Source organism: Chiroxiphia lanceolata, chromosome 2 (assembly GCF_009829145.1).
Source record: "Chiroxiphia lanceolata isolate bChiLan1 chromosome 2, bChiLan1.pri, whole genome shotgun sequence".
Lineage (NCBI taxonomy): Eukaryota > Metazoa > Chordata > Aves > Passeriformes > Pipridae > Chiroxiphia > Chiroxiphia lanceolata.
This window is the reverse complement of record NC_045638.1, coordinates 72,981,131-72,996,046: the sequence shown is the minus strand read 5'-3', so window position 1 is coordinate 72,996,046 and position 14,916 is coordinate 72,981,131. Positions and strand designations below refer to the sequence as shown.

Below are 14,916 nucleotides of genomic sequence, written 5' to 3'. Positions count from 1 at the left end.
TGTCACTTGGTAGAACAAATCTGCCTACACCCTGCCAGAAGGGAATATTAGCTGAAGTTCACAGATCACTGAAGAGACAGTGGATTGATCTCTGTTCCATCAGCTCCATCTGTTTTTGCCCTTCATCAGTCTTAAACACATACACAGAGCACTTCAGCTGTAAATAGTATTAAGAGGATGTCCAGCAACTGAAGCATCTCCTTCCTTTCTTCTGTTTTTTTTTAAAGTCTTTATTCTACATCTTGGTTTTTCAGTAATAAAATAAAAAAGGCAAAAAACCCTCTTTTTTAGCTCAAGTAATCAGTGCTGAATTGGATGGAACAGTTTGGGAGCACTCACCCAAATAACAATCAAAATAACATACATAAAAAAAAAAGCTGTACAGCCCTCTAGAACTGCGACCAATTCTTGGATGCATCACAGGAGTGAGGGGAATAAAAATAAAGGAGGAGACACCTCTAAGAACTGCCAAACAGCCAAACTCTCACACACCTGGTTATAAGCCCTACTCGTAGTAAGAGAAAAGAGCTTGCAACAAGACAGATAAGTTACTTAAAAGCATATTAACACAAGCACCACAGAAAGTGCTTCCCCCGATTACTCAAGAACCAAGATACTGCACAGCTATTAGGAGGAAGCTAAAACTTTGAAGAGAGGTGGAGCTTTGCCCTGAAGAATGCAAAACAATAACAAATTCCCAAAATATACCCAAAATATGTTTTAGACAGGTGCCTGGAAAAGGAAACAAGCAGAGATGGTTCTAGTTTGAAGAGGGGAAGAAGCCATCAAGCTCTACATTGCTGCACAGTGCATTTCTGACAAGATGATATGGCAGTTGCTCTTTTTTGCATCTGACCTGTGCAATGGCATAATCCGAGCAATTGGTTGCCTGCATGCCCTCATTGCCACTGATCCCCACTCCAACGTGAGCTGTCTGGATCATTCCTACGTCATTGGCACCATCCCCAATGGCAAGTGTTATGGCATTGACGTGTTTCTTGACCATGTCTACTATTTCGGACTTCTGCAGAGGAGATACTCTGAAAAGGAAAGAAAAAGGTGTCAGTTTCTCACATGCTAAGCTATGTGCCTTTCCCAAAAGGACAGCTGTAATCTACATTAAGAAATAATCAAAGGGCAGTTGCTGGGAAGTTTCTTTATTCAACAACTAACTACGCTTCAGAACTTGTGCCAAACTATTTCAGAAGGAAAAAGTAGCTTTAAAAATAGTTTCACATTCTACTTGCTCGTATTTGATGCAAAAGAGACCAAACTGATACTAAAGATTTCAAAGTTTTGTTTTCCTTCCACAGCACCTCCTAATACTCTTTGACATACACCAGTGATGCTATATTGCAACACTGGAGAAGTGAGTTTTGTCTTCAGCTATGATGGTTTCCAGATTAACGGTGCAGCCTTCCCTATCTGCTATCAACACTGCATCACTATCCAGGAGAAGAAAGACCCCTAATACATACAGAGACATTTTCAATGGTTTGGCAAAACGTACCACAGGCTTACCTTATTATTAAACCAGTTCTGTTTAATCTCTTTATCAGTGATCTCAGTAAGGGGATCGAGGACACCCTCAGTCAATTTGCAGATGACACCAAGTTCGGTGAGAGTGTTGATCTACTCAAATGCAGGAAGGCTCTGCAGAGGGATCTGGACAGGCTGGATTGATGGGCTGAGGCCAATTGTATGAGGCTCAACAAGGCCAAGCACTTTGTCCTGCACTTGGGCCACAACAGCCCCCTGCAGCGCTGCAAGCTGGAGGAAGAGTGCTGGAAAGCTGTCCAGCGAAAAAGGACTGGGGGTATTGGTTGACAATGGCTGAGTATGAGCCAGTAGTGTGTCCAAGTGGACAAGGAGGCCAATGGCATCCTGGCTTGTACCAGCAATAGTGTGGCCAGCAGGACCAGGGCAGTGATGGTTTCCCTGTACCCAGTACTGGTGAGGCCACATCTTGCGTCCTGTGTTCAGTTTTGGGCTCCTCATCATGAAGACATTGAGATGCTGGATAAAGTCCAGAGAAGGGCAATGAAGCTGGTGAAGGGGCTGGAGCACAAGTCTTACAAGGAGCAACTGGAGGAGCTGTGGTTTTTCAGCCTGGAGAAAAGGAGGCTTGGGGCAGGGTAACAGACCCTGTCACTCTCTAAAGCCATCACCAAGGAGATGGTAGCAAGGTGGGGGTCTCCTGCACCAGGTAAAAAGTGATAATGACAAGAGGAAATGGTCTCAAGTTGTGTCAGGGAAGGTTTAGTTTGGACATTAGTAAAAATTTCTTCAGGGAAAGGGTTGGCAAGCAAATGGTGGAGTCACCATCCCTGGAAGTATTTAAAAAGCATGTAGATGTGGCACTTACAGCCATGGCTTAGTGGTGGACTTGTCAGTGTTAGGATGATCTTGAAGGTCTCTTATAACCTAAATGATTCTACTCCCTCCTCCAGCTTAGCTTCCCATTTGCCAGGCCATTTTTCCAATCTCAGACTACGCACATAGAATCCATCAGAAAGCATAAGGCCACCTCCTAATCTCACACAGGCCTTGTGTGCTGGTGCAATTCCGACTTCAGTGATGATATTACTCAATTCCAACTCAAAAACAAAAGGCTGACTCCATGACATCTGAATATTCTTATCAAATTTATTGGCAGTTACTTTAACCTGATCCTTCTCTCATTTTATATCAGTTTCAAGTCAATAAAAATTCACGGAATTCAAGAGTTGAGCTAGTCTAAACCATGCAAAAGTGGAAAAATACTCAGGACTAGCTTTCTAAATTAAATAAGACATCCAAAATGCCCTTTTGTCATGGACAAGGTGGATCAGGTTACCAAATCATGAGGTATTGTGGAAATACCTATGCATAGATTAAACATTTCCATTCTAACCCTATCTGTACAAACAACTCTAATTCCTTTCCCCATCACTTTTACTTATACTTCCAAATTATTTTATATTTCCTTAAATAAAGCTTTAGACAAAACTTCTCCACATCTCAAGTCAGTCACATATCACTCAAGAAAAAGAATGTAACTGATATCTAAAAGCTTTACTATTAAAATAAGGGGAGAATGGGGAGCTTAGGGAATAGGGGAGACAGAGGGTTTTTCACATGGCATTTTTTCTAGAGGCTACTTCCCGTGCGAGCAACTTACACAGTCCTTTAATACACCCAACTGGATTACTGCTGATCAAAAAAAGCAGAGCTATCTTGTTCAGCATTATGTTTTATGGCCTTGATTTTGTTTAGTAAATACCTCAATATGTATTTTATTAGTAAATCACTCTTAAAATAACTTGATGGGTAATTTGTGGAAAAAGAAATTTGCTGGGCTGAAACTTCATATGTGAATTAAACCACCTGAGAAGCCTAGCAGCTGTCCTGTTCCTAAAAGCCAAATACAGGAAAAAGTTGACTGAGCCATAAAATTTACTTAATACCATTGGATAGATTTATGAAGAACTCTGTTAACCTGGTAGTGAAAACACCACTATAGAGGTCCAGTTAAATTACCAACAAAAAACCCCAATGCACTTACCAACCTAGGGTGCATGAAAGGTGTTGGTTTGCAATTATAAAGCAGTTCTATCATTCACACACTCTCCTCCCTCTCCCCCAATATTCACACAATAAAATACTGAAGTATGGAGCAAGGAGGCAAAGGGACTTCAAGCCACAAAACGTGCACTCCAGAGGGACATGGAGCCAGTTCTGCAGGGCTTGGATTGATAAGCACACAGACCCTCCTTACCAGCCCCAGGGGCACCTCCAGTGCACAGGACCATATACATTTGGCAGTCTCCTCTTGCAATTATTCTTCACAGTAGAGTACTACGTATATCTGCTAACACCCTTTTCAGACATACACATCTCTCAAAAGCTCAGTTTCTGTTCACTTCTCGGTTATGTAGCGACAGAAATAGCTAAGAAGCTCCCTAGTTTCAAAAATGCTTAAAGGAGCACAGGAAGGAAAAAGGACAGAATGTGAACAGTATCTCTGATTCTGTAGTTTAAACAGACACTTCAGACATGACCAAAATGTGGCAGAGATGCTGAAGCTTGTTCCAGTGCAGTTCAGCTGGGACGTCAAGCAAGCTAACACAGCCTGTATTCACTCCTGTGCCTGCAGTGTAGTTTTTAAGTGAACTTTGCCATTAATGACAATTGTGACAATGATTACTTGGCAAGTCAATGAAATGTCTCTATAGAAATGCATTTATCAACTACTACCTAATGTACATAGATTATGCTTTTACTGTCTTGACCAAATTAAATTTAATTATACCCACAGTTATATAACACTCAGTTAATGTTTAACATCCCTATTTGCCTAGTAAGACTAGGCAGAAACTACCAGAAACACTACATATGCATTTTAAATACCACAAATATTTATGCACTTGGTTTAAGAAGATGAAATCTAAGATAAGACTTCAGCACGAAGTGCTACTTCATTATAGTTGTTTCTTCTAAAAAGCAGCTTTTTAGCAAGCATCCTCTTTGACACTTTCCCCATCAAATACAGCCCATAACTCCAGAGAATACATTTTGCTGCACACAGTATATTAACTACAGAAGTTGCAAATTGAGATGGCTACTGATTTCCTGAGGGGTTTTACACCCCTCCTCCTTCAACTCACTCTCTCAGCCTCCAAACCTCTTCTGCTCCTAATAATCTCTTTGGTACCAACGCACTGCATTAGATAACATTAATCCCCTTAGCCAGATGATCAGAGCTGTGGTCCAATTCTCCACATTTGGTAAGCTGTCTACATAAATGACTGAAGATTATAGCACAGGATACTATTAACATGCAGCTTCCCCCAGGTGATATCTTGGAAGGGGAGGAGGAATAGCCAAGTTCACTAAGATTGCAGACAAATGTATAAGTTCAAAGTAAAAAGTGCACGAAAAGAACTGTTTGGAAAATAAAATTCTGCAGTGACAGGCAACTATTGGTACTTATCATTTGATGGAACATCCCTGGCTTTCACAGCAGAGCTCACTGTAGCAATATCAGGATATATGCCTTGCCTTGATATACACACAAGTAAGAATTAAGCTGTGAATAAAACATCAGTTGCATTCAAATCATCTGCTTGCTCATGTACTCATTCACTGATCAGACAGCAATGCTTCTTATAAAGGTTCTTCAAGTGCAACTCAAGAGTTCACTGGAAATATTTGTTTATACTGAAGTTATTTTTATTACCTCTGCTGAAAAATATGTTTCCCAACAGATACTATCGACTTCTTGTAGACTGGTTGTCTCTTTTACACATACTCCAGAGAAAAAAAAGTCAAGTTTCAAGAACCACAACTGTAGCTGCCAGATCGAGTCTTCGAATTCTTGCTCAAACTGCTTCCCTGACAATCTGAATTTAACCTACTCAGGCTGCAGACAGCCTGAGTTCAAGACTTCGCCTTTATAAAGTGTTTAGCATTCAACATCTAGCTTTGCAATATAAAGTGTTCACGGATGATGGAAGGGATATATGAAGCTAAGTGTCAGCCATACAACAGTTCTGGTCCTCACCCACCTCTGGGACTTTCTTCCAGTAGCCTTGTTCTTGAAAGAGTAAAAGCTAATACAGAAAAATAGAAGGTTCTCTTCGGACTCAAACCTGCTTAGTCTTTATCAGCACCTTTAACAGATTAACACAGAAAGGAGTTTCCATCCTGAAGGGATGACTAATGCCTTCATCCCACATCGCTTCATCTGGAATGGGACAGGTGGAAGCAAGAGAGGGCACAAAGTATACCTTGTGAAGAAACTGGGAAAGAAATACAGCCCAGAGACAGGGATTCTCAGGAAGATATGGACCTAACTATCCTTAGATCACTTAAATTCATACGGAAACAGTGGAAGGCGGCAAGGGGGTAAGTACTTTTCAGATAATGAAGTACTATATTGTTACTCTCAGTAAATACTTAAACGTCCCTCTTGAACTTAAGAGGAAGCTTATGAAGAAACAGCACAGGGCACAGCACAGTGCAGTAACACAGATGGTTTCCACAGAGGATGTTTTAAGTGGCTTCCCACTGACTTCTGCAGAGCAGTGCCAAATGGTTTTAAACATTTAGTCTGCATTTAACTTCTTAAGCCTGAGTACAAATGTTTATGAGCAAACTTCTTACCTGATATGTTTTGCCTGTTCAGAACAATTCTACTTATACGGTTTAGTCTTAGGTAAGTCCTGTAAGGAGCAGGGAGCTGGACTCTATCATCGTTATGGGTCCCTTCAAACTTGAGATATTCTGTGATTTGACTCAGCATTTTGCTGGGAGGTTTGGTCAGCCTTACTTCATTTTTTTAAGAGAGTTTAAATAAGATGAAAATCTTCCAATTTTTTTCATCATGAATACTTTATGGGACAACTAGAGTAATTAATAAATTCTGTCATAATACAGTGAAAGGTTTCACCAAGAAAAAAAACCAAAACAAAACAAAACGAACAGCCCACCCCCTAAACCAACAGTGAAGTGATATTTTAAAAATAAGTATCAAACATTCTATTTAGAAACTCATTTCGGTACTAAAATTTTTTAAAACCCAAAAAGTAAGTAGAAGCAAAACATGCAAACATCCTTTTTAACCCAGCAAAGCAATGCAATAGAGCTTTAATTTTTAATGTACTTCAACTGATTTAAAAAAAAAAATCAAACTCCTTTACTGCATACTTTCTGCAATCTGGCAAGGCAGCTATCCCTCTTATTCCCAGACTATATCTAATACATCAAGACAGATGCAGTCACACATGAGATGGGAAGGATGCAATCAGCACAAATAGCCCTATATCACATTGGTCAGCTACACACCACATGATACTGTCAGCAAGAAGCGATGAACAGTTTCTTAATTCCGTTCCTTTGTGTATCTGTATTTACTGCAGTTACAGACACATGACAGCAACTGAAAATAATACTTTTCACACAAGGTCCTTAAACTACAGCTGCTTAAACTGGAGACATTTTGAAGTATACAGAACTAAACCACAGATCAGAAATAGAAATGCAGTATTTTGGAAAATAATTAGTTTTATTTATTGCATTCAAGTCTAAAGGACCAAATGAAGACAAGAGTTCTGATAGAGAACGAGCAACTGCAACTATCAACTCTTTATAAAAAGATAAATGATTAATAAGGAACAAAACAAGTGAACTCTATTAGAATCCTTTTATCTGTAAGATATAGGCACAAAAAAGAGTAGGTTATAAGAGATCAGTTTATATCCAGCTCATCTTACAAGGGCCATGAAGAGACAAGCTCTTCCACACCTAAGCAAGGCAGAGTTTGACCCCTAGTCTCAGCCATCTCCTCTGTTCTGTCTACATGTATTGGTTTCTGGGGGGACTTGTTTGTGTCCTCTCCACAAAAAAAAAAAGAGACTAAAACATTTCTGTTGAAGACTGTATACATTCAACACTCCCAATTCAATACAAAATTAAAAATTAAGACATTCTTACCCACATTTTAAATTTTTAATATTTATTTGTGCAATGTGGAAGGCAAAAAAGGAAGCTGTTTCAAGTACTACCTTCTTCAGCTTCCATGCTGTAACGGGTATAAACAAAGGCATTAATGTCTTTAACATGAAACGTGAATTTGATACTCTACTTCCTTGAAATGCCTTGTTAATGCAACACTAAAGGCCCTTAAGAGTCTACTCTTTATTGCAGTGAACATGATTTTACCCTATTCCATCAACAAATACACTAGTACTTCAAAAAGCTCAGTGACCTCATCTTCAGAAAAGGCAGACGAGAGACAGCCCAGAAAGCTGACAGCTATCAATACTGTCACATAAGTGTATGCATTGGTTCCCAGAAAAATAAGCAAGATAAATTAACACACCACGAACAGTAATGCTCAGAAAGAAAGGAACGTTACAATGGCATCACATTTAGCAGTGCTTAATTACAGTGATTTATCCTGACATACACCAGGATGCAGATCTCAACCATGTGTCATCCAAACAAGGGTTAGGCTTGAATTGCAGTCATCATGCTCTTGAGATATCTTGGATAGACTTCTGTGAAACCCACACAGAAGAAAAATGAACAAAAGCACAAACACATCACACTGACTCAAAATGTGCATCACATCGAATGCTTTATACTTACTAATTGCTCTGAAACTCCTTCCCCTGCTGACAACTTTCCTAGGGGCTGGCTCTGGTGCAGTACGGAGAGCCAGCACAACTCCAGAGACAGCACTGAGTGAAATGATGGATAATTAAATGTCCATAAAAAAGCACCAAGGGTACTTGATGCATCCTACTACATTTATGTGTTTTCAATGGAGACATCTCTATCTTCACTTATCATGCCACTTTTTTTTTTTAATAGTCAATGGAAAGAAACAGACAGTTCTAGAGTGCAATTCATCTGGCTTTAGACATGTACTTTCAGGTTGTAGTTCATCTCCTCTTAAAAATGCCCCTTTCAATAACTCATTTGCCATTCACAGTTGCCACTGAAATGATCTCCAGAGGACAAGGGTTAGGAAATAGTCTCTTTATAAGCAGGATTCAATGTATTAAACAGTTTGATATAATACACAACACTTCAGTGAACACAAGGTTAAATTTCAAGTCAGCATCTTGTTCCTCTTTGATATCCCTCCCTGCATGTTTCTGTCTTGATTGCCCTTCCTCCAGCCTGCCTTACAGAGCAATGGTTAAATAGGGAAAATCTAGTTTGGAAAACAAATTATTTGCAAAGTGATGAGTTGGCATAAGCACAGTGTTGAATGAGAGACTATTTTGCATTTTTAACTATAATGGTCACTAGTGGCAACACATATAATACATTTTTAAAGTGAAATTAACATATCAAATTGATTTTGGGCTTCCATCACCCCAAGCTGATTAGGGCACATTCATTTCCATGCTAATCAGCCTGAGCAGCTCTCACACAACACACTGCCTTTTTCTAATGACAGAGCAAAAAAACTTCAATCTGCAAAACATACACATTAGTGCCTTTATAACCTTGAAGGTATGCACAGAGAGCAAGCACACATGTGTTTCGCAGAGCAGAGCAGTTTACAGAATTTTGCAACACATGGTGAGATTGACAATTAACACTGTCCATTAATAAGCACACCAGCCCATTTTTCAAGGCTCTGCAGTAAAGCCAAAAGACCCAATGGAATCGTGCAGAGTGAAACTCTGCATGATTTCTTTTTCACCCCTTCTATGAAATGTTTCCTGGAATTTAATGTAAGAATACATATAAGTGATCAACTTGCAATTACATGTTATTGTTAAAAAGCCTAGGATTTCTGAATTACATGCTCCTCAACAGATAAAGAGACAATCTGGAGCAGGGTATCTTAGCCAGTAATTATGGTCACAGGGCTGCAATCATGTGGAGGACCGACTATCCAAAGTGAAAGTACCACATCAGTAAAAACGTGAAATTTTCAATTTCAGAGTTACCAGTATACCTGAAAAATCAGGGTCATCACGTATCAGGGAAGAAAGGTGGGGTCCCAAAATTTTCATTACAACACCACCAAAATGCAAGTTATTTCCCATCCTTCCCTGAAGTTCAGTCTTTATTTAACAAGAACAAAATGCCTACAAGCGAAGTCCCTAAATCATTAACACTCAGAAAAAAAACCCCTGAACTTCTACTTTCCATAATCTCTCCACAGCTGGGGAAGCTGAGCACCAGGGTGTTCCCACTAAGATTAAAAATAAAAATTCAGAAACAACTTTTGTATGAAAAAGACAATGACAACTGAAAGTCTGACTGGGATCAGCTCAGTCTTGGTCAGCTATTAAATCTGTGCTCTGTCCAAAGCCAGGTTAGGTATTAACTTACAGGAGAACATTCACAGCATTCTCACAACTCCCAAACACAAGCTGAAAAAAAGGATCTTGACATTAACCTCTAACGTCAGATTCAATACAAACAATACTGCTCTAGAATATTACTGCTTTCTTTTTCCTCCTTCCCCTCCTCATGCTTTTCTTAGTGAAGTCAGTTATACACTAAGTTCATGATTAAATCAAAGCATTAAAGTACAGCATATAGGGGTAAGGGGGTGATTTTGTACTCATCAGCCACCACCTCAACTATAAGTTAATATGACCAAATTTACATCAAGAAGATATATTAACAGTAACTCTGCACATAGCCAGCCACTAACATGGCCATATTCTAGGGCACCTGTAACCCTCAAACATGGTTCAACATATCCATATCTTGTTTGAGGTGTGGAAATGTCCTGTGGCTTATGAAAACAACTTTGATTAATAGTAGCTGCCTCTGTAACAGCCAAACAGAAAAACAGCAGAGTGAACACAACTGTATTAGTCCCCTGCACCTCTGTTTGTCAAGCACCTTTCAAGTGTGAGGACTCTGTTGCAGAGGAGAGCGCATGAAACTAAAGCCATATACGCTGCCACATGAAGCCTAAGTACACCACTTGCTGTAACAATGTTGGCAACTGTTGGGCAAGAAGAGGCCAACCTGGTCCAGTCTCACCTCTGCCAAGCTGCTTGAACGGACTGTCCCCAGAAGTTTGTGCAAGCATTTTGGTGCGGTCCAGGCAGAGTCAGAGAGTACTTTGACAGCACAGGATGAACACACACAGTCCAGTGTTTATGTTTGCTTCTTACTGTTCTTATTAACAGTGTATATATGCGCAGCCTGAAGTGCCTCACACACAAGGAGATGCCTCACAAAACACAATTTCCTCTGTTTTCCCAAACTTTCACTGACTTCAGAATTATGCCTCTTGAAAGCTCCACACTGGCCACCTTGCTGTTACTGAAAGGGATCTTAGATGGTTTTGACAAAAAAAAAAATGCATCAAAAAAATTACAGGTCTGATTTCCTGAATGCGTCTCAACTCTCAGAGCTGTTTTTCTTTTCCACATGTGATTTTTAGTTTTATTCTCATCCATATTTCTGACCACAGGATCCAGTCATACCAGTACAGATGGAGCTCTGCACAAGACAGTGCTCCGTGGAGTACACAGTCAAAAAAAAGCACAAATATTGGGCTTAATATCTCAAACACGTCAACAATTTTGCTTCCTGAATTAGGTTAATGTCACAGTTTGAGACTGCCCCCCCTGGAAGCCGGAGGGTCCAGAGGTGATTGGGTGCCAGGGCAATTTTCCCTGGAGAGCCAATCACTGCTCGCCTTGTTTGTTCCTGCTGAAAAATCATATAAACACAACTGGTGGAAGTGCTTGGCAATCAGTCTGTGTCTGCTGCTGTGTGTGAGTGTAGAAGGCCAGGGGTGGCAGGGCCTCCTTCTTCCCCCTCCAAGGGGGTAAGGGGGCCCTGCAGCCCCACAACTCTGCCTAAGCCAGGGTTGGAGGCAACATTGGAGTGAGTGTGTGTTGTGAAGGAAAGGATTCACAACACCTGAAGATAAGAGGGAGAGAGAGGTAAGCTCCTTGCGAGGAGGCCAGGTCCTCTTCTTCCCCCCTTTCCAGCCAGACTGCAGAGCTCGGGACAGTTCATAACTGGACCAAAGACCTGTAGCAAAAGCTGAGCGGGGGCTTTTTTTTCCTCTCACTGTAAGTGGGAGAGGATGCAAGGCTTAGTATTATTGAAGCTGAGCCAAGACACGGGCCGGAGGAGGAGGCTCAGCGCCAGGGAGAAAACCCCAGGCAAAACTGGAGACGGACCAGAGAGAGGCTCGGGGGGTGACGAGGTTTGACCGGGGGCATCCGAAAACACGGAGGAGGAATGAAGATTCCAAAATGCCTACTGTGATAAGCTGAACTACACAGCATGGAACCGAGGTATGACAGTGAAAGAGAGAATGACACAGCAGAGACTGACACGGAACCAGGGAGAAAGGACTCAGAGCTATCTTCTTGGACTTCGTAAGGAAGAAAGGACTTCAGCAAACAGCTGGAGAGAAAGACTGCGTTACCTATCAGCCTAAAGGCTTTTCCTGGACTAAAGTTAAAGGGAGAGGCTTAAAGAGACTGACAGAAGTGTATAATATTATATATATATATTTGCCTTTAGTTTGTACAGTATATTTATTTGTGTAAAATAAATGTATATACTTCCCTTACCCTCCTCCATAGAGATGTTTGCCTGAAAATTTCTCTTCAGTGTTGAGATAAAATTGTGGGAAGGGGTGGGGGAAACCTGGAAATTGGATTTTGGATTTTTTTGGTGGCTCAAACCACCACAGTTAAGAATACAGAACTAGGAGACAAGTCTTCAGAATGTCAGATATTTGCATCTTTACAGAAAGGATGCAAAATGCTGCAGTTCCAGCTTGATAACACACATGCCCATGTCTCACAGGACATGCTTAGTTAATACTAAGTAATTGCTGCCAGGATAGATCGTGCTTTCCACCACCCCTTCTATATAAGGGAATAAAGACAGACATATGAAAAATTATACATAAGGAGCTTTGAAACAGCATAGAGAAAATAGGTGCATTTAAGTTAATCTTTTCCTGAAAGCCAGCAGAAGGACATTGCCTAAAGGACCTTCTTTCCTGGAGAGAAAACCAGCTTTGAAACATATCAGTGGGCATTATGACGAGCCCTTTCCTATTAACTAGTGGTCTTTTAAGGTGAACTGTTGGGCAAATGTGAGGCAGCATGAAGTACCAGTGCATTACTGGGGACAGAAAAGCAGATTTCTTCCACATACACTTCTGTACCATATGTACTCTTAGAAGAGAAGTGTCCTCTCACTGCTACAATGATTTTTAAGCACTGGCCTGCTTCAGACCATTAGTGCCAAAGTAATCCTGAATTTGAGTATATCCAAGTCATTAGTGCCAAGGAAATTTGAAGTATCAGACAGAGCTACCTTATTATTGCTAATGTAACACTTAGATCACCCATAGCCTCGGCTACAACTGGAAGAGCTAAATGAGCCAGACCACATGAAACATCTCGTTAAAAAGATACCATGGAAATTCAGACAAAAAAGGAATTGCTAGAAGTCAAACTGTATTCACTGACACTCTTCATGACTCAAACCAGATTAGAAGTAAAACACCTGGGAGGAAAAACGATGAGTTGCCCAGTGCTGAAAAACAGGCTCTAAAGGAAACAGGAAAGCAGCTTTTTCGAGTTAGGATACTCTCCACATGTACCAGAGCATATCAGTAAGGCTAAGTTGATGCTTTCCTTTTTAAACCCAGCCATGAAAGGAAGACATTTTACAGTAATTTCTGTTTAGAGAAAGGCTTAGAGCTGATGCATGCTCACCTGACTCAATAATACAGCTTTTATAGCAGCATATAGTCAACTGTCAATTTACACAGTAAATTTTAGTCAATCTTTTTGTTACAAGCTAAGACTTGGAAGCTTAAGTTCACTTACATCTGTTTACTAGATATCAAAAGTTGATAATTTTATATATTTTACATACTGTCAAAATTCAAATAACAGCAATTCATTTTTAAATACACCAAAAAATCCTATAGCCAAACAGGTATTGAGGTAAAAAGTGAATCTCACGTTCAAATATGAACTGGTAACTGGAAAGCAAGATCTTAAGACACATTGCAGAAGCTGAAAGATGTGAGTGATAATGTGAAAAGCGCTCATGCTCAACAGACTCAGACATACAACGAATGCCTTCTACAAGCTAGTCTACACTGCAGGATACAAGGTACGTAGATCCCATCTTCAAACAGACTGTGCCGGAGAGCCTGGGGAGCAGGGTGGGGGGAAGAGATGGAGGCAATGCACAGGAGACTGATCTCAAGCCTCTTAAAATCAGACGTGCCAATTTTTTTAGTGACGGTAACTGTGTATGGGAATCCACCATAAGAGTTCTCATGGCACAGTTTGTACTCTAACCACCAAAGAAGCCATCAGCACACATCGTCTAGGCACTGTATTTTCTTAAACTAAGTTTTAAAAAGTGATTACACTTTGTATACATCTACACAGTTCTCTACACCCTATTTCTCCAAATAGGTTCGAGTAGCCTTGCCAGAAGTTTGCTGGCAGTGATGTGCAAGGTATAATCAAAGGTTTCTACCACAAGATTCCAGGAGGCCACAGCAACTCTAATCTATCTTGAAAGTGTGCAAAACACTCATTTCATGAAGATGGAGAGAGATTTTATGAGCAACTCTCTCAGGAGTAAAACGGAAAAACATCAAGATCACACACTACTAATAGCCTTACACTCACACTTGATTGTGACTTAGAAATCAAAGTTAACAATTTAGATTACAAAAAAACTTCTATAAAAACAGACTAAATGCCAAAAGTAAATTACTAAATCTTTCGAATGTAAAAAAAATTCCGAACTATTTACATGAAACAGAATAACTGCTTACTCTCTCCATGCACTCAAGTATAATAGTACTGTAGAGACCCTGCTATTTAGTTTTTAGGAGCACAGATTTTATTCATATTCACATTGTTCATATCCAGTACAAATAATACCCCAAACACAAGCCAACACGCTGAAGCAAGGCACAGCAAGTAGCCCAAGTGAGGATCCAACCATTTTGACGTATTTGAGACATAACTAATACAACGTTCTTTGTGCAGAATATAGCTCACAGGAACAAGGTCAAATATTCAGTGTCCAATTGGCAATGATCAGAGGTACCATGAGATTCCATCCTGCTCAACATCATCAGTAACCCAGATGCTGACAAAAGGGATATCCCTCAGCAAGTCCACAGATGATGCTGAACTAGGGGGACTAAATTACAAGGAATCAAAGGGCTTTTATTGAAAGGAACCTTCAGAAATTCAGGGACTGAGCCAACGTCCTCATGGAGTTCAGACAGAGAAAGGCAAAGCTCAACATCTCAGAGAAGAATAACCCCATGTACTAGTGCAGGCTTGGAAATGGTCATCCCATAATCTGGTTATGGTGGGCATCAGGTTCAGTGTGAGTCAAAAGTGCACAATTAGTGTGACTGAGACACACCACATA

At 40.3% G+C, this 14,916-nt stretch overlaps 1 protein-coding gene across 5 annotated transcripts in view; it reads right to left on the bottom strand.

The window, feature by feature from the left end:
- The window catches only part of ATP8A2 (ATPase phospholipid transporting 8A2), a 318,786-nt gene that overhangs the window by 150,481 nt on the left and 153,389 nt on the right, over nucleotides 1-14,916 (bottom strand). For all 5 annotated transcript variants that reach the window (XM_032678118.1, XM_032678117.1, XM_032678121.1 and 2 more), the window contains one exon: nucleotides 857-1,040. In XM_032678118.1, coding sequence (XP_032534009.1) covers nucleotides 857-1,040 — 184 coding nt within the window. The remainder of the gene's footprint in view (nucleotides 1-856; nucleotides 1,041-14,916) is intronic.